This window comes from Ceratosolen solmsi, unplaced genomic scaffold, assembly GCF_000503995.2.
Source record: "Ceratosolen solmsi marchali unplaced genomic scaffold, CerSol_1.0 scaffold10, whole genome shotgun sequence".
Taxonomy (NCBI): Eukaryota; Metazoa; Arthropoda; class Insecta; order Hymenoptera; family Agaonidae; genus Ceratosolen; species Ceratosolen solmsi.
This window is the reverse complement of record NW_011948412.1, coordinates 26,451,867-26,473,163: the sequence shown is the minus strand read 5'-3', so window position 1 is coordinate 26,473,163 and position 21,297 is coordinate 26,451,867. Positions and strand designations below refer to the sequence as shown.

General features: G+C 27.2%; 2 protein-coding genes across 3 annotated transcripts; both read left to right on the top strand.

The window, feature by feature from the left end:
- Positions 1–6: 6 nt before the first annotated feature.
- Positions 7–6,358, top strand: SAK (polo like kinase SAK). Its single transcript, XM_011501301.1, has 13 exons — positions 7–114; positions 199–294; positions 851–1,064; positions 1,287–1,399; positions 1,489–1,581; positions 1,740–2,018; positions 2,561–2,778; positions 3,061–3,295; positions 3,433–3,573; positions 3,848–4,153; positions 4,546–4,827; positions 5,332–5,514; positions 6,056–6,358. Exons 1-13 carry the CDS (start codon positions 73–75, stop codon positions 6,233–6,235), a joined length of 2,382 nt encoding a protein of 793 aa, XP_011499603.1. The 5' UTR covers positions 7–72; the 3' UTR covers positions 6,236–6,358.
- A 7,532-nt stretch (positions 6,359–13,890) lies between these two features.
- On the top strand, positions 13,891–20,391 carry M6 (neuronal membrane glycoprotein M6). 2 transcript variants are annotated; one of them, XM_011501290.1, is made up of 4 exons: positions 13,891–14,482; positions 18,712–19,031; positions 19,306–19,456; positions 19,779–20,390. In XM_011501290.1, exons 1-4 carry the CDS (start codon positions 14,479–14,481, stop codon positions 20,093–20,095), a joined length of 792 nt encoding a protein of 263 aa, XP_011499592.1. In that variant the 5' UTR covers positions 13,891–14,478; the 3' UTR covers positions 20,096–20,390. The 2 variants fall into 2 exon arrangements, with proteins under 2 accessions (XP_011499592.1, XP_011499585.1); XM_011501283.1 differs by lacking the exon at positions 13,891–14,482 and adding an exon at positions 16,522–16,663 and having other exon boundaries at positions 19,779–20,391.
- The last annotated feature ends 906 nt before the right edge of the window (positions 20,392–21,297 follow it).

The following is a 21,297-nucleotide window of genomic DNA, read 5'->3' as shown; positions in this document are numbered from 1 at the left end:
TTTCACTAATCCATGCTCATACGATAACGCGAGGTCTTTACGAAGACCCCGTAATCGAACGGCAACAAAAGTATGCCGGCATTCTCTTCAGGCGGTTTCGGCGAGCAGATTGAGGTTAGAATTACAACATCTGTGTTAGGAGCAATGAATTTTTTTTAACTATCATTAAATTTGTACGTATATTTTTCATTTTAATAGGAATATCAAGTGTTGAATTTACTTGGAAAGGGCGGTTTCGCCAGTGTCTATAGGGCGAAATGCCTCCGCACCGGCATAGAAGTTGCGATCAAAATGGTATATCAACTTTAACGTTTGTTGAAACTAGTAGGCGTTTGTTTTGATACGTAGTGGAGGGGGGAACACTTGTTGCAAGCATGCGATTGAATTTGATGTACTTGACTGTATTGTATGTACTTTTTACTTGATAATTAAGAACTAAATTCATGAAATATATACTTTATTAACATTTTAATTGTTATGTTTATTTTAACATTTAGAACAAAAAATCCCATTGGATGTTTATAATATAATTAATTTCATAAAAAATATTGATATTTGGTTTTATGAAATTTATATTTATGTCTGATTTATAAAATTTAAGATTTCATAAAAAAAGTAGTTGTAAAATAACAATTTAAATTATTAAAAGTTTATGATTGCATATAAAATTAATTTTTATAGCATTATAAATATGAATAAAAAAAATATTTATATGTTGAATATTAGTATGTTAATATGTACTGAAATACCGTTGACTAAATACAAAATTAACAAAATATAGTTGTTAGTTAAAATTATGCTTTAAATTTGATAATAATTTTGTTTTCCTTCATTTTAATATTAATTTAAGATCGACAAAAAGCTGATGCAAGCAGCAGGGATGGTGGGTAGGGTGAGACAAGAGGTGGCTATCCATTCCCGTCTTAAACATCCTGCAGTCTTAGAGCTTTATACATTTTTTGAAGATCAAAATTATGTTTACTTAGTTCTAGAGCTATGCCATAATGGAGAACTGCAGAGATATTTTAAAGAGCAAGGTTCTAAAGCTCTCAATGAACAAGATGGTATGTAATTCTTATATAATATAATAATTTTTTAATATATATAATTATTAATAATTATTTTATAGAATAATTTTGGATATTTTATCTTTGATATTGAAAATTTTCTATTAAAAATAAGTTAATAGCAAATTATTCATGATTCAAAATTTTATTGAACTAATATTAAAATTTATTATTACAAATATTAATTATGACTACATTTAATTATATTTAATATTTTAGCAGGACGCATTATTCAGCAGGTTGTACAAGGTTTACTATACCTGCACTCCCATCAAATTCTTCATAGAGATATGTCCCTATCAAATTTATTACTGACTCGTGATATGCAAGTTGTGAGTTATATTCTACCGAATTCACATTCCTGATATTTTATTTTACAATTTATTAATGCATTGGTTATCTTAAAAACCTATAATTGTAGAAAATAGCAGACTTTGGACTAGCAACTCAATTATCTCGCCCTGATGAAAAGCACCTGACAATGTGTGGAACACCTAATTTCATATCCCCAGAGGTAGAAAATTACTGTACAATAATTTGAAATTAATGACATACATTGTATTACAACAGGTATTATAAGAAACTTTAGTTGCCAGCCTTTCTAATTTGCAGTTTATTAATGAGCTCTGATACTTTATATATATTATGTATATTAATTAAATTCCTCTTTAGGTTGCTACAAGATCGTCTCATGGATTAGAGGCTGATGTCTGGAGCTTAGGTTGTATGTTATACACTCTATTAGTCGGTAAACCACCTTTTGATACGGATGCAGTAAAAAGTACTTTGACTCGAGTTGTGATGGCAGATTATGAAATGCCACTACATTTATCAGACAGTGCCAAAGATCTTATAGAGAGATTACTGAAAAAAAATCCAAAAGATAGGATTCGATTACGTGACATCATTAAACATCCATTCATAACGTCATTAGATAAGCATCGAAAAAACGTAAGAATATTTTTGTATTCGTGTTTAAGTATGAATGAAGTGAAAGTATCGTATTTAATATACATATATAAAATATTAAATATTTTTACGTCTTTTAAAATTATATAAATCAAGTAATAAGGAATTGAAAATATCAATCAAGCATTTATTGAATTAATTTATTTAAAAATTTAAGCTTTGCTGATTATAACGACGTATTGTAAACCGTGAGATATTAAGCTACTCGTATATCGATTGTTATACATCGGTATTGCTATACATTCTTTGATTGTATAAAAATAAAATATATTTTAAAGTACAATTTGCAAAAACTTTAATAGAACATCTCAAAAATAAGGGTTTCAATTCAAGTATTAATCACGAATTACCAATTGTTTGTTTAATTGACACTTTTATGCCATTAAAAGCCTTAAAATTAAACAGAAAAAGCATTAAGAAATTAAATTCTAATTTAAAAAACTTTATTTCATATTAATAATTAACAAAATTAATTATTTAATAACAAATTACATTTAATGTAAATTCAATATAAAATTTTACAGGACAAAATAGGCTTCGCGCGGCTATCAGGTAATAACGTAGACTCGGGTCTAGGTCGAACCTTATCCTCGTGCGGTCGACCACGTATACGCTCACGCTCCGAAGAACGAGCAACTAGTACGCAGATGATGTACAACGGGTACGGAACTGCGGTCAGCGTCAGGAGTGAGCCCCTCATGGAGCCATCTTCCTCGAGCATTCAAGTCTCATATCACAGGAGGTAATACTATTATTATTTATACTAATTTTTAATTTCTAGTTCCTATATATAAAAATTTCCAATTTATTAAAAAGATGTATTAAAGATGCTTATTTGTAAATATTAAAACATCTATAATCAATACAAATCATTAATTCTGAATATCCAGACATCTATTTCATAATTATATTCCAAAGAATATTTAGTAAAAGAGATATGTATTAGTTCAATAAATGTGACGTTTATGAGTAAATTAATAAAAATGTTAGGTAACAAAAATTTTGAATGTAATTACTGAAAAAGGTACTCATCTCATCACGACAACAGGGAGGACTCGGTGCTGTACGGGATTCCACTGCCACTTCCACCCTGCGGTAGTCGAGTCTTTTCGAATTATGAAACGCCAAACAGGATGAGTCAAAGCGAGCAGAAAGAAGACGAACAAAGACAAGAGATGGTGGCCATACCGGCAACGGTAGCCCGTAGTAGCAGTAATCACCGGCAAAAAGAAGAAAATGGTCAGGATGAACCCGAAGAGGTATGGACCAATGTGAATAATAGCTTTATCAACTTCAGCAACATATTTAACAAAATTCAAGAGAACTTTTACTTATAAAATAAAAAGAATTTCTCTATCTTAATTTATTATTTTAATAAAAACATTTTCAATTTTAGTCATCCAGTGGGAAGCTGCAGGTGCCAGCTTTGTGTTCGTTAAGACTTCAACCGACCCGACATCGAACGAAAAGTGCCATACTTACAATATTAGGCAACGGCGAAGTTTGCATTGAATTTTTAAAGAAAAAAAACAATTTCGTAAGTCATCGTGTATCGTTTAACCAGTTGATTTCAATACTTTTTTTTTAATATAAATGCCAAGCCATTTTTACAATAGTAAGTTTACGCCTGGCCATTTTTATTCGGATCAATTATATATATCAATTATATCAAATTATACGCCAGCAGGCGTAATATATATTAATAAAAAATGATCAGAAATGAAATCCGCTTACGGCTGAATGTATGATAAAATCAATGTTACGATATTATCTATCCAATATAAAGTATATAGAGCTTGCCTATTTCACAGGAGCGCATAAGCGAAGTGTGCAGGATATCGAGCGACGGCTTGCGCATCATCCTTTACAAGCCGACAGAGATACTAGAAGTAGGTAACCAGCCGCCACCCTTACCACCACGCGGTGCCGACAACATACACTCGTACGAGAGTCTACCAACCAAGCATCACCGCAAATATATGTACGCAGCGCGTTTCATTAGCCTCGTTAGAGCGAAGACACCCAAGATCACCCTTTACACGAGCAAAGCTAAGTGCCTATTTATGGAGAACGGACCACACCCGGACTGCGAGACGTTATTTTATAACGGGATGAAGGTAAGGATATTGCGTCAAATATTGAATAATAATTCTTTCTTTTATCGATATGTTGGCGACTCAACTGTTAGATGTTAAATGTTGAGTAATAGAGATTAGCGGAGCTTTGATTAATAAGCTTTTTTTTTTAAGTTTTTCAACTTTTAGATAAGAGTTTAATTCAACGATTAATATACTTTGACATAATTTTACGTTCGTAATCGAATATCGATTAAAGAATATCTTTAAACTGATAAATAAATAAAATTGCACTTTAAGTGAAAATATTGAATAATCAATATTAATGGAAAATAAAGTTTATCGAGAATTTTTGTATTATAAGATATTATTTGGAAAATAAATAGATTAAAAACAAAAGATTTTAAAAGGTAAAATAATTTGTCATTTTCCAGGTAATCCGCGTAAATGAAGTGGTAAAAATGATCGAGAAATCGGGCCAGTCTTATGTAGAAGGCGAGGTGCCGGCAGACCTTGAGGAGTACTACGATCATTACGTCGACTGTTATAAGCGTTGTTTGCTGCTGGATTCGACGCTGGCTTCGCTCGAAACCGCCACCGGTCACTCATACTTTCCCGCAATAATTGGCCGTAAGCCCATAGTGCCTCTCAATGACATCGCAATGCCTTTGCAGGGCAAGGAAAATGTGACGCGAAGTCCTTCCAGTCCACCCGTGGTATGTCATTATCAACTTTACTGTATGATCGCATATTATTCCTATAGCAGACATTGTGAATTTAATGAAACAAGTAATCCTATTTTGTTTAATCTGAATGACATACCTCTATTATTATTGAATATTTTTGTCTTTGGTTTGAATTCTATTTGAAGACTAATTATACTAAATTCTATAAAATGAATAATAGCTTTGATTGTTTAAAGCGTATATTAAAAAGAGTTCAAAGACATATAAGAGACAGAAGAAATAAAAGTTAGCGTTATACATATTCACATTTAAATTTGGGCATTCACAAGCTCTTTAGATTGTAGTGATGTTACAGTTATTGTTTTTGTAGAATAAAGTAAAATTTTTCAAACTTTTAAGCTTAATTATTTCTCAGCAATTAGTTAAAAAAGCTGTTTGTGGGAAATCGAAAAATAATAAAGTCGTTACCATTATTAAGATATAAATAATTTTATATATCAACTAATTTATGTATTATTTATAATATTTATTTAGATGCCTTCGTTTGATGCAACGTGTTCTATGGTCTCAACTATAAATTCGCGCTCGAGAAGATCCAACTCAGTTAGAGTTTCACAATCTAAAGCAATCAAAGTCAATGTTCCCGGAATTGGTACAGCAACTCAAACGCCTTCTGGTGACATTAGAGTCGATTATAAGGATGGCTCTGCACTCACTGTAAGTATATATATCGCACGCACACTAGCATTTCTTTTATAAACAAAATAAACAACTGATTTCCTTTAAAAAGTGTATTCTCTGAAATTTCACTTCTCATTATTTTTTATTAATACGATAATAATACAAATATATAATTTATTTCAAGTAATTTATAATATTGAATTTTAATTTCTATACAGAATCTCTAGTTTCCTAATAATAAAAAATGTGTGTGCTTAAATAAATATAGACATTTGGTAAAGAAATCTATTTTATATAAGTTAACATTTTATAATTGACATTTAATAAAATATTATTGGTAAAAATTTAAAATAAACTTGGATAAAAGTTATCAATAAACTTAGTATACAAAAAAATCAATCTGCATTTTATTATTAGCCTAAGTTAAACTAAGAAAAATTGACGATGTTTGACTTTTATGCATCATATATCTGTCCATTATTAACAGATATGTAAAATAGTATAAATTTACTATGAATAATGAATATAATAACAATTTTAAAGAAATATGATTAATAATTGATGACTTCCATTTTAGGTCACTCCTCAAAATTATGGGGGTGGGATACTATACGAGAATCCAAACGGTGGTTTTCTACGATTCAACCAAAATCAACATCAGGTAGCAGAAATGCCATCGATAGTTAAAGAAAAACTTCGTCACTTGCCCAACATAGTTAAGGTTTTAGTGACGCCATCGCATAAAAATATAAGATAGAAAATACAGAAGACACACAGAAATGAATTATCCTAAACATACTAAAGACACTCTTGTACTTCCTTTATTTTATCTAAATTTAATTTCTACATTAGGACACATATCTTTAAGTAGATATTAATACCAACAATATAATAACATAAATATAATATACTTTATTTTTAGTAGTTTATATAAAATATAATAAAGACGTACTCACGTACATATTCATCTTTTAGCTATAATTTAATTAGTTTGATTGAAAAAATTTTTAAAGGTAATGGTACATCATAAGATTAAAAAAAACTTATTTTAATTCAAAACAAAGAAATATGTAAAGTTAGATGACTATAATAAAAATGTACATAAAGTTTTAAAAGAAAAGTTGAAAATATTATTTTATATCTACATACATTTAAATTAATATTTTAATAAATGTTATTGGAAATCTAATTTTTTATTAGATATAATGTTTAAAGAGAAAATTTTAAATTCGATTCTACTAAGTATTGATTTACTTTTCATTATATTATCTATTTAAGAATTTGATAAAAATAAATTATATAAATAATTGTATTAAAAATAAGACATTCATATTATATTGTAATGTATCCATAATCCTTATTTTTTATTTTCATTAATTAATATTGATATCTTTTTTTATAATTATATTTATTTTAATAATGAAAAATAATTTTGAATAATTTTATGAAGTACCAATTTCCTTAAATTTTTTAAATTAGGGAAATTTTTATTACCAAACCTCTTGGTAGAATCGAATATAAAAAACATTGCTTTATTCCCTGTTAATCATCTTTTAAATAACATTTTAAGTTTAATTATTTAATGAAAACAATAAACAAGATCATGAATTTATATTTATTTATGAATTCGTTTTCATCTACATAAAATAATTTCAAATTTTACATCTAACAAAGGATTTTTTCAATAAACAAGAGTTTTCTGTGTGCCAACAAATTTATTTACTACAAATTTGAAATTTCATAAAGAATTTTGCCGTTTTCTTTAATATGAAAAGCATAACATACATGTGTATATGAATATTATTTAAATTCTCAGAGAGTATCCATAAAAAATAATATACAAAATTAATAAAAGTTATTTATTTTCCTTATTTAGAATATTTGATATTGAAAATCATTACGTTTCTACAGAACTTCATTACGTATCAAAAATAAATAAGAAAGAAAATATCCTGTAATCTCTGATGAAGAATAATAATTTTGAGATAAAATTCTTTGTTTCTTCGTATGTGTTTATGCGCGCAAAAACATGTTTTGAATAATTTTATTGATCTCAAATATAAGTTTAGTCATATGAGATAGGGTATTGTATACTAAACCTTTTACCAACAAATCCTTATTGAAACTACTTCTATTCAAATTATAACTTAATTATATAATGTATCTATTAAAAAAATAAAAATCTGTAAAAGTTAGTTTTTAATTTGGACTATTAATAACACTGAATTAATAAACTAGTGTTTTTATCAGAAAAATGATCAAGGCCAAAAAGGTACAATATAATTGTGAATTACCTTAGCTGCTGAACTCAAACTATTATTTAATAATATTCGTTTTATAATTTTAAATCTCAAAAATAAAATAGTTAAGAAGATATTTGTATAAAAAATTGTATCCCAAATTATTTCATTATTCCATAATTAAACTTTATAAACTATTGCTATGTAAAAATGAAAAAGATCAAATTCCATAAATTGTAAATACATTATTTTTTACCTTAATTTATGAATTGAGAATTATTTATTATAATTTTTATTTGCGTTTCATAATATGAAAATTTTTAACTATACTTCAATAAAATGAAAAATTACTTTAAGTTTATAATGTACTCCATATTCTCCTAAATTTGTAATATAAATAAAATATTACATATAGTGCTTTCGTTATACTTCGAAAATGTAGAAAGTTAAATTAGTCCAAATAATATTTTTTATCAAATTAGTTATACATAAGTGTCAAAACCAATTTATAATTTTTGTGACCTAAATAAAAAATTCATTGATAATAAAAAATCTTATTTTGTCGAATAATTATTCTCATTTTATGCATTTTGTTATTATATATTTTATTTGAACTACATTATAATTCAAATTGTATTCATAAGTACAAAGAATTATTGGTGTTTTATTAATTTATCAACATCGTGAAATAATACAAAATTAATAAATTGTAAATTTAAAATAATAAATAATATGTTCTAATTAAATAAATTTTTTGACTATCATTTGTGTTTTATCTTTCGAGAAATATTTTGTGCTAAAAGTAGTATTTGGTTTTTTCATTTTTTTCCTTGAAAAATGTATACTAATTACTGTGTTAATTAGAATTTGTATAAACACAAAATAAAAACTATATTCATTTGTTAGATAAATCATAACTTTAAACTATGAAATGATTATTATTGTTATATATTATGTTGATTGAAATGATGTTCTTTGAATTATGTAATACATTTTTAACATGCAAATATTTACTAATAAATCAAAATCTATCCAAATGTTACATTTTACATTTGTTCAAATAATACTGTTTTAATTTTCTAAATTTACACCTAAATTTCATTAGTAAATTAAATACGTGTGTTTATTTTTCATTTTAAATCTAAAAATGATTTTTTTAAACAGCTTTTGGTAATGTAATTAAATTTGTAAGAAATGATATTTTCAATTAATATTTGTAAAATGGATTAAAAAAATTTCTGAAATTTATACTTTATTGGATTTGATAACCCGAGAACTAATAATATACAATAGGACCGTGAATAATTACTTAATCAACATATTTTAAATTGGATAAGAATGAACAATAATAATAAATTATGCAAACTATTGTAAATATTGCATCCCCTAATATATATTTTCAAGAAAAAAAAAGTACGTAATCACTAAAAATTGTCAACATAACCAGACTCTTACTTTATCTCTGCACGGTTACACACAACAAAAAAAAGAGATCTATAGAAGTTAACACACGTGCGATATCAAAGAAAGTTCGAATAAAATAAATAAATAATATTTAAAGGGTACATCACAAGCATCGTTTGAGAAAGTTGAATACTTTAATTATTTTTAACTCACTCGTAAAAACCTAAAAAATAATGTATGTCCAATTTAAATGAAAACATGATATTTATTAAATATAAATATTTATCTGTAATCTTGCAAATTATTTTATAAACTAAGAAATTTTAATTTTAAATAAAATGTTTAAAATAACAAGTTTATACTTAAATTTTGTAAAAAGATCTATAATTTACTTTTCATATTATTATCCTTCTTTTTCTCTTATCCTTTATTCAAAATGAAATTAAAAATATTATATACAAAAAAAAAAGAGAAGAAAAAGTTTTTATATAACATCGAACAAAAATAATAAGAGTATGATTATTATTAAGACCGTGATATAATCAAAATGAATATGTTGAATTTATTATAAATCTGTTCTTTTAAATTTTTGCTTATTTTTCTGAAACATTTTTATATGAATTTAAATCTTAATAGATATTTAATAAATTTGTAACATAAATTTTAATTAAGTACCACTTTTTCATGATTGTTTATATTCTATAAAAAAATTATTTACAATTAGAAACATACTGTTTCGTTTTCGATTTCTTAATTTTGTATAATTTATTTAAAATAATGAAAGAAAAAACTAAATTCAACATTATCAAATGATTATTAATTAAATAAATAATCAATAAATATTATATGTTGATAATTATTTCAAATGAAGACATCGATGAACATTTTTAATCTTTCGGAAATTACAGTACCTCATAAGAATTAGCTATCGCAATATAATCATTTTAATTCTTTAATAATTCTCTTTAACTTATTCATTAAATAAAATGGGTTGGAATTAACGAAAATATTAAAGAAAGACAAAATAAGTAGTTTTTGTTTTAAATTGTGTCAACTGCATTCTATGCTTTTAAACGGTTATTCTCATATATAGGTACTCACATTTAGAACCTTTTATTTAATTTTATCTGTACAAACGAAAAGGAGCGAAGGATGATGAAGAGATGATAAAGAAGAAGCAACTTGTAATTTGTCACGTAGGAAGGCCTCTAATTCCCTTTCAATTGTCGCGATTACACATAAGACGTTGGCGAAAGGGGGATACTGCAGAGGAGCCGTTTTTTAATGAATCGAAAGTGGTTGTAGTTCTATTTCTTTTAATGTAAAATGAATCGTAATTTGAAATAATAGCACTTCTGCTCAGTATTTCTTCATTAAATAACAATAGACAATGCAGCAAGTGATAATAATAATTAAAATAAAAATATTAGAGAATGCACTTTGAATAAGTTTTCCGAATCATCTGATCTATAGTATAATTACAGCTATCCTTCATAAAGTCAAACTTTTTATCGTATTTTTGAGAATACAAAACACTTGGCAATACTATTAATCTTGCAATAATAATTCTAAATTTCTTAAACTAAACTTAATAATCCCAACTTACTTTACATGCATCTTGAATATCGCAACTGTTTAGTGAAGTGCTTTTCAATGCATTCTTCTATTATAATGACAGAAGAAAAAGATAAGTCGGCTACGCTCGCGTGACCCAGACATGTTTTTCCAATTCCGCAAAAAGCCCCGGTCACCTTATTTGTGCGCGTATCCGCTTCCATTAGAAATTTGACGTGATGCTAAAATTGCGACGCGAATAACGAAAAGAAGATCGACAGTGTACCCGTAACCTAAAATAAGCCATAACATGCCAGATTGGCTATTTATGACCTAGATAATTACGTCCATATTTTTTAGATTTTACGCTATTGACTTTATTACACTCTTTGTAATAATTATTATATTAATAATTATAATAATATTATACTCTTTGTAATAGTAATTTGTAATAATGAATAATTTTTATATAAATTTTTTGATGATGCAGATTGAAACTTGTCGGCCTCTTCCGTAGTTACGATTTTTGTCAAAGAAATGTTTGACTTTTGTATCCGCAAGTAACAATATACTCAAAACAATTCCGCCTCCCCCTACCAATGCTCCCTGTTTTCTTTTTAACTTTTCAATTACATACCAAAATTGTGTACAAATTTTAAAATACGTGCTCGATCATTTGAAAACTTTTTCCACTTATGCAACTCATTTTGTACTTTTAATTTAGAAAATGTAATATAATAAAGCACATCCTTAAGAGCTTATGCATTATAAATATTAGTATTTATTGGATACTTGAAAATTTGTAAGAGAATCGACCCATGAAAGTTAATATTTTCCGTTTTATTCATATATACATATATATATATATATATATATATATATATATATATACGTGTGTTTGCGCGCGCGTGTGTGTGTGTGCACGCGCGAGCGCGTTGAACTTGTTGCATTTCAATGCACTTAAGTTCAATTCAATATTATCTTTCTAGTTATATAGATTTTTAATTTATACTTTTTTTGAAAGATTCTTTTAAGATTCACCAACTAAGTTTACTCAAAGATTTTTACTTTCAACTTTATCTCATAAAGTACGATATATTAATATTTTATTTATTATTCCAATAGTATCTTTAATAAATTTTACTTTGTATAGTATAGTTTACAATATTACATATTTTATTATTTTTACATATTTAATTATACTAGATTTTTTACAACTTACATAAATTACAATATACTTTATGGTGTTTATTTTATTTCGTTCCACATAATTATATATAAGTAATTTATTTTTGAAGTCTAAATAAATTTTGTAAAAAATAATATAATTCCATGAATTTTAAATATTTAAAGTAATTTTTATTTTTAATTTAGATCAAATTAATAGTCTATGGACACTTTTTAAGAATTAATATTCATTAATTTACGTAAAAATAGTCACAACACCCGATATAAAATAATAATCCGAATATGTTCGTTAAATATACGTTGTTCAACGTATGCTACAATTATATCAATTATATAATACAGTTTAATACTTTATGTATACTGTTCCTTGCTCGTTACAGGCTTTTAATTAATAAAATTCACATTGTTTACATATGCTAATACTCGAAATATGTGCTTATAAATTGACAAAAATCAAGTAAATAGGAATACAAGTAAAACATTATTTTTATGTGTGTGCATACATATTTTTTTGCAGTATATTTCTTTTATTATATGATTCTTAATAGTAATAAATTTCCGCAAAAATGGTTAGCATACAATATTTCCAAGTATTAATTGTATCTACAATTTTTTGATTTATTTATATATATATATATTCATATTAATATTGAATAAAATAACCTTTTTTATACCAGTTTCGTACTTATTTCATAATCGTATGCATAATTTTCATCATCCTTTTATTTAAAGTAATAAATTGATAAATAATTTAAACAATTTTCTATAAGATAAGCTATTAAAGATTTTATGAAATATAAGAAATTATTTAAAATAATAACGATTTCAAATATTTTCTGCGCAAAGCGTTAACAAATATAACCATTTATACAATTAAACATTATTCAATTGTTTAGAAGAATTATATTAAATATTCGAACCACAATATTAATAAGAATTTGAGAAAACTTGAAATTTAATGTAAATGTAATAAAATTTTATTTTTTAATTCATGAAAATATTTTTTTGAGAATTTTTTTATATACACAATCATTTTTTATAGTCATATTTATTAACGATTAATAATTTTTTTCAGGAAGAATAGAATAATATTTTATATTAGATTACCATAACATATTCTAAATTTGCTAAGAAAATATTTCTGATTTAACAACATATATTTAATTTCCTTTTAGAAATTATTGATAATGCATAAACTCAAAACAGTAAAAAATAAAGCTTTTGTTAATAAATTAGTATATGATTTTTATTTAACATATTTATCACGAAATATAGATATAAATGGATATTATTCTTATATTAATATTACATTTAAGAGTAAAAATAAACATGGATTCTTTTCAATAATTTTTTTAATTAAGATAATTACGAAATTATAAATTACATAAGACTATCTTTTTATATACTTATAGATGATAACGAGTTTATAGAATATAGAGTGCATCTGTGCGCGCGCATAATATATAAAATAAATAATAAAAATATGTCAAAGTTGTTTTTTAAACCTATGAAGTTTTTTTTTATTATTAAAATGTAATATATTTGAACAAATTATTAAATAAACGTCATGATGTTTGGATAATTTATCATGAATCGTTTCATTGTAGTTTTGCAGTAATAATATACTTTACGGCTATTCTTGCAAAACTGTTATTGAAAAATATGAAATTAGATTTATTATTTTTGCTTATGAACCGTTTTCATTATCTTTTTGTACAGTGAATTCTGGTCTGTCATAAAACTATAACATCGGTAATGTACTTTCTCTGCACTTGAGTTCAACGCTCCACGAATAATATAACAAATAACAAAAACGAAAAAAATATCATGAAAATTAAAACTTTATGTATCAGTTAAACCTGAAATTCAGACTCAGTCTAACGGGAATAATTCAACTAGACCGGGCGAGCATGGCTTATTCTCCTAACGACACAATATCTTAACAATATTATTCCTCCTCCACTTTCATATTAAAACCCGAGCGTCTAGCTTATTTACAGGTGCACAATTACATGTGCGCTTAATATCGTTCACTCGCTCCGCTGCCATCTTGGATTCCCTCATCCGGTACCCCATGTCGTTGTGTTTGTTCTGTCCGTAAGTCAGGTCGCGCACGCACTGGCATCGCGATAAACACAAGGCTGTTCTCCACGTAAGTCGGATGCATCATGAAAGGTGCCTTTCTTTCTCGGGCTCATTGACGGCCAGCAACCCAAGAGACAAGAACCACTGAAAAGAGGAAAGTCGCCCGTTTGGAAAAGGGCATCGATTGATCATCGACGCGCGCATACGTACGTCTCTTGCTGCATATAAGCGCGCGCGCACGCACACTGGGAACATTTAGAAAGTGATACGGGAGTAGGTGCGCGCGCGCGTTCCTGGGAGAAAAAGGAAGAGGGTATAGTGGAGGGCATCGACGACGACGTTGTGCGAGGAGAGCGCGCAAGGTGTATGCCATAACACATTAACAAGTAGAATTAAACTGCTGCCAAGACTGGCTCTTATTCGTAGCCTAACCTCCGTTTCGTACGCGACTGGCCGTTGTTGTTCCTGGAGGAGGTCGACGTACGCACGCACGCACAGGAATTAAGAGCTGCTCGAGTTATCTGGAGCCATGGGTGAGTCCATGTGCCGCATATGGCTGACTATAGCACGGGATCTCGGGACTGTGTGACCTTTTTGTTTTGACTTGAGCTTCCACGCCCTTATCTTGCGATCGCTTACGCGGGTCATCCGATTTCTTGTACTTTTTTTTCATAATTATCGTCGTAGTTATCCTCGTAATCGTCATCTTGCTTTTAAATATAATTGCATTCGTTGCTATGTTAATTTCCATCTACCTCGAATCTCGTTGGATTGATTCGTTAATGATATTTCTCAAGGGCTTTATTGAAAATAAAATACATGCTTTGACGCTTTATGATTTTTTCATGATTTAGGAACCTTCACTACGATTCATCAAAAAATTCATCCATGGCTCTTTATTACATACGTTTAAATAACATTGTAAATCAATTTCTTATTCATAAGATTACTGGGGAGATATTGCCGTGACTACACTTGTAATACAATCAAAACAAAACAAAACACCAATGTCTACCCACACAACAATACGATTATTCTAACAAACAAATAATTTTTATTTTCAATGTATAAATAAGTCATTAATTATTTAATATAATTAATTTGAAATAACGTAACGAAACTGGATCTATTTAATTTTATCCATAAATTATCAATTTTTAATTTCATTTTACATCATAATGTTAATAAAAATAAATATTTAATTAATTCTTATTACTATTTATAAGTTTTGATAAAATCCCATTTTGGATAATGAATTATTATTTCTCATTTACTACCAATTATTTTGGTGAGAATTTTTTTTCTTTTAAATATATAATGTGCAAATCTTGGCCAAATCCAAATTTTATACATAATAGACACATATACAACATGTTGCATATAAACTCTTGCTAATTTCACATTTTACTGTTATTATTTTAAAAATGTTATTTTATATTTGAATTTCTTAAATACTTTAATTTGAAAATAACTAAAAATTCATTTAATTACTGTAATATTAAATTTTAATGAACCTGATGAAGACAATTTTAAATGATTTAAAAATTGATTCAGTTATTAATTTATTGTTTATAAAAAGAAAATTGAATGTAAATTGTTTAATTCCTCGATTTAAATATTTAATAAATTGTACTCTTAAATAAATTATATATGTCATTACAAAAATTCTTATAGATTTTTAATATAAAAGTATTTCATAATGTAAAATAATTTAAAGTCATAGTTTTACATTATTTGTAAAAATCTACAATCAAATTAAATAAAATGATAATTATCTAATTAATCTTCATGCATTTTATGTAAGATAATAATTCTCTATTCTAGAAATTGTTCAATAACTATGGTAACCAACTATTATATCAAACATCTGTTATCATGTACCTATATATATATATATATATATATATAACATATACAGAAATATTCATGAACAACCCGTGAGGATGTAGTTTGTTAAGAGTAGAGTTTAGTTTAACTTTCTAAACATTAAATTAGTGAAATTAAATGAATAAATTAATAATTAATAATATTTTACAAATGAAAGTATTATTATACAATTATATATTATTTACGTTTAAAAAAATATAAACAATTGATGATTAATTAATGTTATCTTTATTTAGTATTATAAATCGCTTATAAAATGTATATATATGTATATATATATATATATATATATATATATATTTTCACTTTCTAAGTCCATTGTTAAAAAATTTTTTAATTATACTCAATATATCTAGAATTTCTTTATACATACGTTGTTACAGCTTCAATAATTTGTATAAATTATTTAAATTAACAATAAATGAAATGAAAATAGATTAAATACAAACAAAATCTATATTAAAAGCTACCAGGAGATCAGAACAGTTAAAGAGGAAAGAAAATAAGTGTTTGAGTAAATCATCTAGGGAGATAACGTGTAATCTTATCAAAATTTCTGGGAACATATATAGAATTAGTCAGCAGTTAACTCTTCATTTATCGACAATCCAGTAACTTACACAAACCTCTCCAATGTCACTTTATTCATGGTAAGAGTGAATGAGTTAATCATTGGAATAAAAGAGGTTTTACTGTGATCATGGGAAGACATTCTCGTTCTAATGCTAGTGAAATTCCTTTGAGACAAAAGTGTCAAAGTGTCATTAGTGTTGATACATTTTCAGAATATGGTATACATGCAAAATATTTGAGAGATTATAAATCAAGTAAGTTATTTTATATTGAATAACAATCTATGTGATACTTTATATTATATTGTTAAAGTGATTAAATTAATGTTTCTGAAATTTTTAAATAATTTTAATAATTTTCAATATCATGTTATTCACAATGTTATTATGTTGTACAAATGCTTGTTTTATTGTTTTTAATCATTTATTTGAGGTTAGGTAACTGGAAAGTAAAGAGTAGATTTTTTATTACATCAAAATATTCCTTATTTTTAGTTTTTAATTTATTTAGTACAAAATATGATAATAAATATAAATACAATAATGCTTTTATTTCTTTTATCTGTCAAATTATAAATTAAAGTTTAATTAGAAAATCTATTCTGTTATTAAATATTTGTTTAATGCGTAGACATAGGGTTGTAGCTAATTTAAATAAATAATCCAAACATTAATAAAAAACATTTATCCAAAAAAATAATTATTCATATTTTCAAAATTTAATCACTGATATCAAAGATTAAATGAGATTGGATAAGAATGAGCTAATATTTGATAATCCAAATAAGAATTTAAAATCTAGTTTTGTATAAATGATTCTATAATATAAAATGTTAAATTTTATATATAGATAGGTGGAAGTTGAATATTTTGTAATATTTGAAAATATTGCGTGAATTAATTGATTATGTAAAAGATATATTGAGATTTAAGTGTTATAAGAATATGCTATTAAATTTTTAATTTCATAAAGAATAAAAATATTTTTCCAAGAATATTTAAAATTTTTTTGAAGAGTATTAAAAGTTTTGAAAATTTTTAACATCATTTATAGAAAATACAATATTTTAATAAATATTATCAAAATGTTTAAATGTTTAAAAATAAACGTATACATCATAACTTTATAAATTATCTATAACCTCTTGTTATTGTGAGTGGAGGGAAACTTGTTATCAGCGAAAGCAATTTATGAAAAAATCTATACATTTCATCCCAAATCAACTTAGCGGACTCAACAGATAGATTGCAGAGGTCAATATTGTCTTATGCTTTCGGAAGAAATACTAAAAAAGCTTTCTTCGTATATTTATTTTCTATTCTACCCGCTTAATGATCGATCGTCTGTGTCATACCGCATCAGCGTATGCAATTCAATTCCACACTATGTGTATATATATATATATATATACATTCACATTACGTGAAAAACTAAAATTAACTTTATTATAAATTTAGTTTAAAAAAGAATGTATGTTTAATTTTTCTAATATTTAAATTATTCTAATACTTATATTAAAACGTTTAAGTTTTAAAGACTTAATATATCGTGTATAAACATCTTATAGCTTTGAATTATATATTGCAATTAAAAAACAAATGCGTTTAAAAGTTATTAAGTGCAAAAAAAGCTTTTAAAGATAATTCATTTTAATTAATATTACTAAAATACTCAGAACTTATTCATTTTAGAGTCTTAATAACAAAATATTAAAAATTAAACATTTTAAATATATGTTTTAAATATTTATGTAATATATAGTAAATTAATGCGTGTATTAAAAATATTCGAATTAATATAAACTATGCGTAAATTAAAATTAAAAAATTATACTTGAAAAGTAAATAATTTTTTACGTTAAAAAATAATTCTTAGAGAGAACAGCAGGAGGGTAGACAGAAACTACCGATATAAGTTTACAATTGGTATCTTATTTTTGAACATTAGATATCCCTTTGAATGCTCTTGCAATTTACATCTGTGTTATGAAAGATTTAATTCCATAGCCATTTAAAGCTATAAATATTATAGTCAGTATATTTTATACTATTTTATTTATACATCTGAATTGAGCTCTTTGAGCTAGAGTAGTTCGTGGAATAAAGTGCGTAATATGATTCGTTGTATGTTGCAATACGAGCCAATGTAATTGATCGATAATTTCGAGTCTCGTAATGTCCCTCCTACCTAACTAAACGCACTTCCACGCACGACAAATCTTGTAATTATGGAATACGTTGCGCTTAAAAAACAGACACCCTGGCAAGAGTTCGATGTTAATCTATCCTGCATAATCTCGTAGGTAACATGTGTAACGACTGCATGGCTCGCGTCCCGTACGCGACGTTGATAGCGACGATAATGTGCTGTCTCGGCGTCGGCATATTCTGCGGCACAATGTATCGGGGCGCGACATTCAGCGCACTTATGATGGACCAGGTTTTCCACCTGCGGCTCACCTGGCTCGAGGCCGTGCAGATGGTCTTTGCGATCATCGGGGCAAGTATGGCCGCTCTAGGCTTTATGATATTGTGCGTCGGTTGTCTCGCAACCGGAGCCACCAGAACTAAGGTCTATCGCGCCTGGAGGACCAGAGTTGGAGGCCGCATATTTTGCGCCGTTGTAAGTTCCCTTTGCTACATATTAATTATTTTATTTTTTTGTTCCTCGACATTTCTCCTTGTGATGATGAAATGAGAATTTGAATGCTTTTCATAATGAAAATTGCTTATCTGACAATAAAATTAATTAAATTCTCAATTCATTATTGAAACTATAAATTTACCTGTGGTATTCTATAGGTCGACTATATTGCATATGTTTCAATGTAAATACATGGCATTACATTATCAGGGTAAATATAAATATTAATATATACTCGTTCTTTTCTTTACAGTTTATGACCATCACTTACATTTTGCAATTATTCTGGCTCGTAATATTTGCATTTTTAGTGGTTACTACCTTGATATTTACAGTCTTCTGGGGTTTATGCAGTAATTCAAGGGTTCAGTCTCTTGATCAATGTATTGATTTAACCCAATTTAGTAAGTTATATGAATATATATTTTTTTTGCTAATTAAAATAAATCTTCATTATTCGCGATTATTTTAATAAATTCAAATCCAACATTATAATATCATTCAATAATAAAGATATAATTTTTAACATGGCTATAACTACTCCATTTCTTTTGCACACTGATATGTTTTTACTAAACGAACAATTTTTTACTAACGTATAATATAATATGATAGTGATATACATTGCATTATATATAATAATTTTAAAAAAAACGAAACAAGAATCAATGTAGCATATAAAAACTGGGAAAAATAATTTTGAAATAATTTGTACATTGTAAACAGGTTTCATGTTCCCGAACAATACGAGAGTCGACGACATGCAAATTTGTGGCTCTCAAGAAGTGAAACTCTTTTGTAAGGACTACGTAGAAAAGGCGGAGGTGATGTTTATCTTAGCGACGATCGCCACCATCCTTGTCATTCTCAGTCTAATCCACTACCTAATGTGCTTATCGGCCAACTATGCCCATATCCGCGACCACGAGAAGTTCCAGGAACTCCAGAATCTCCAGTATCTCCAGGATCCTGGTGATCCGGATTCCCCCCAGCCATGCATGGATACACTCGGCTCGCATCACCGTAGCAAGGACAGGTTCTAGGATACAGCCCGCGAGATCTTCGCCATGAACCCCTTGTAACATCATCGCAATTCGACGCTCGCGTTCTCCAAGAGCCGATGAGTCGACGATTGCGGACCTGGGCAATGTTGAGCGCACGAGATCGAGTGTTTTTTTTTTCTTTTTTTTTGTAATTTATCATAATTCGAAGTTACATTTATAAGTTAATTGCTTTCGATTTTTACGTTTTTTGTTACCATTTAATATTTATTCTTTCGTTTGTGGTTAGCCGAATTTTTTGACGCATTGACAACTGAGCTTTTGTTAAATAAAAATATTTGTTTCTTTATTTAATTGTTTATTTTAACGTAATTAAGCAATAATTTAATATTTTTATTTTATTATTTGTCTATATAGATGAAATGACTGTATATTCTCTGTTTTACCAGCATTATATGAAAATTAAGTGATATTAGAACTATATTTTTATAATACTCTGGTGAGCACTGGCAAAATAGATAAAAGTAGTTACAGAAGCAAATGTTTTGAACATCTTTTGCAGTGAAGGGGAAGGGGATAATTCACCAGATTTATAAAGACGTGATTGAATACGAAAGTATTACATTATAATACTAACTAATAAAGAATTCAAGCAGTATCATTAATACGTTTCATACGATACACATTTTGCAATATAATATCAATCTAAAAGTCATTGGTGAGAAGTTGGAATACATTTAACCAATGCACACCTATTAAAATGAAGATAACTAATAAAATAAAAAAATTACTCAATTTGCGTAAATTGTTTTAATTGTATATACATGTAGAGCTTAGGTAAAACAGAGAAAACGTGTATACTGTACGTCCCTCTACAAAAAAAGCTTTATTCAGTCGGTATTTTAATTAAAGTATATAAGAATTCATTATCAATTTAATGTATAAAAAGTACCAAAAAAAGAAAAATGTAAATCCTGAATGCTCAGACATGCCCACGTCCGCGCGCGGGGAGAGTCAACTCGCCACTTGGCGATCGGTCGATCTAATTATGGCACTATCATTATTGTATTTCTTATTAGGGACTGGAAATGTTAACATTCCCTATCCCCTGTCGACGGTCACTAAATGTCGCAGTGCTTGTTAACCGACCGGAGGATCTTGCGGGAACACTCTATGCCGTCCATTAATTCGCGACTTAGATGGCAACAGCACTATGAATGTATTTCGAAAGCCGATTTGCATTT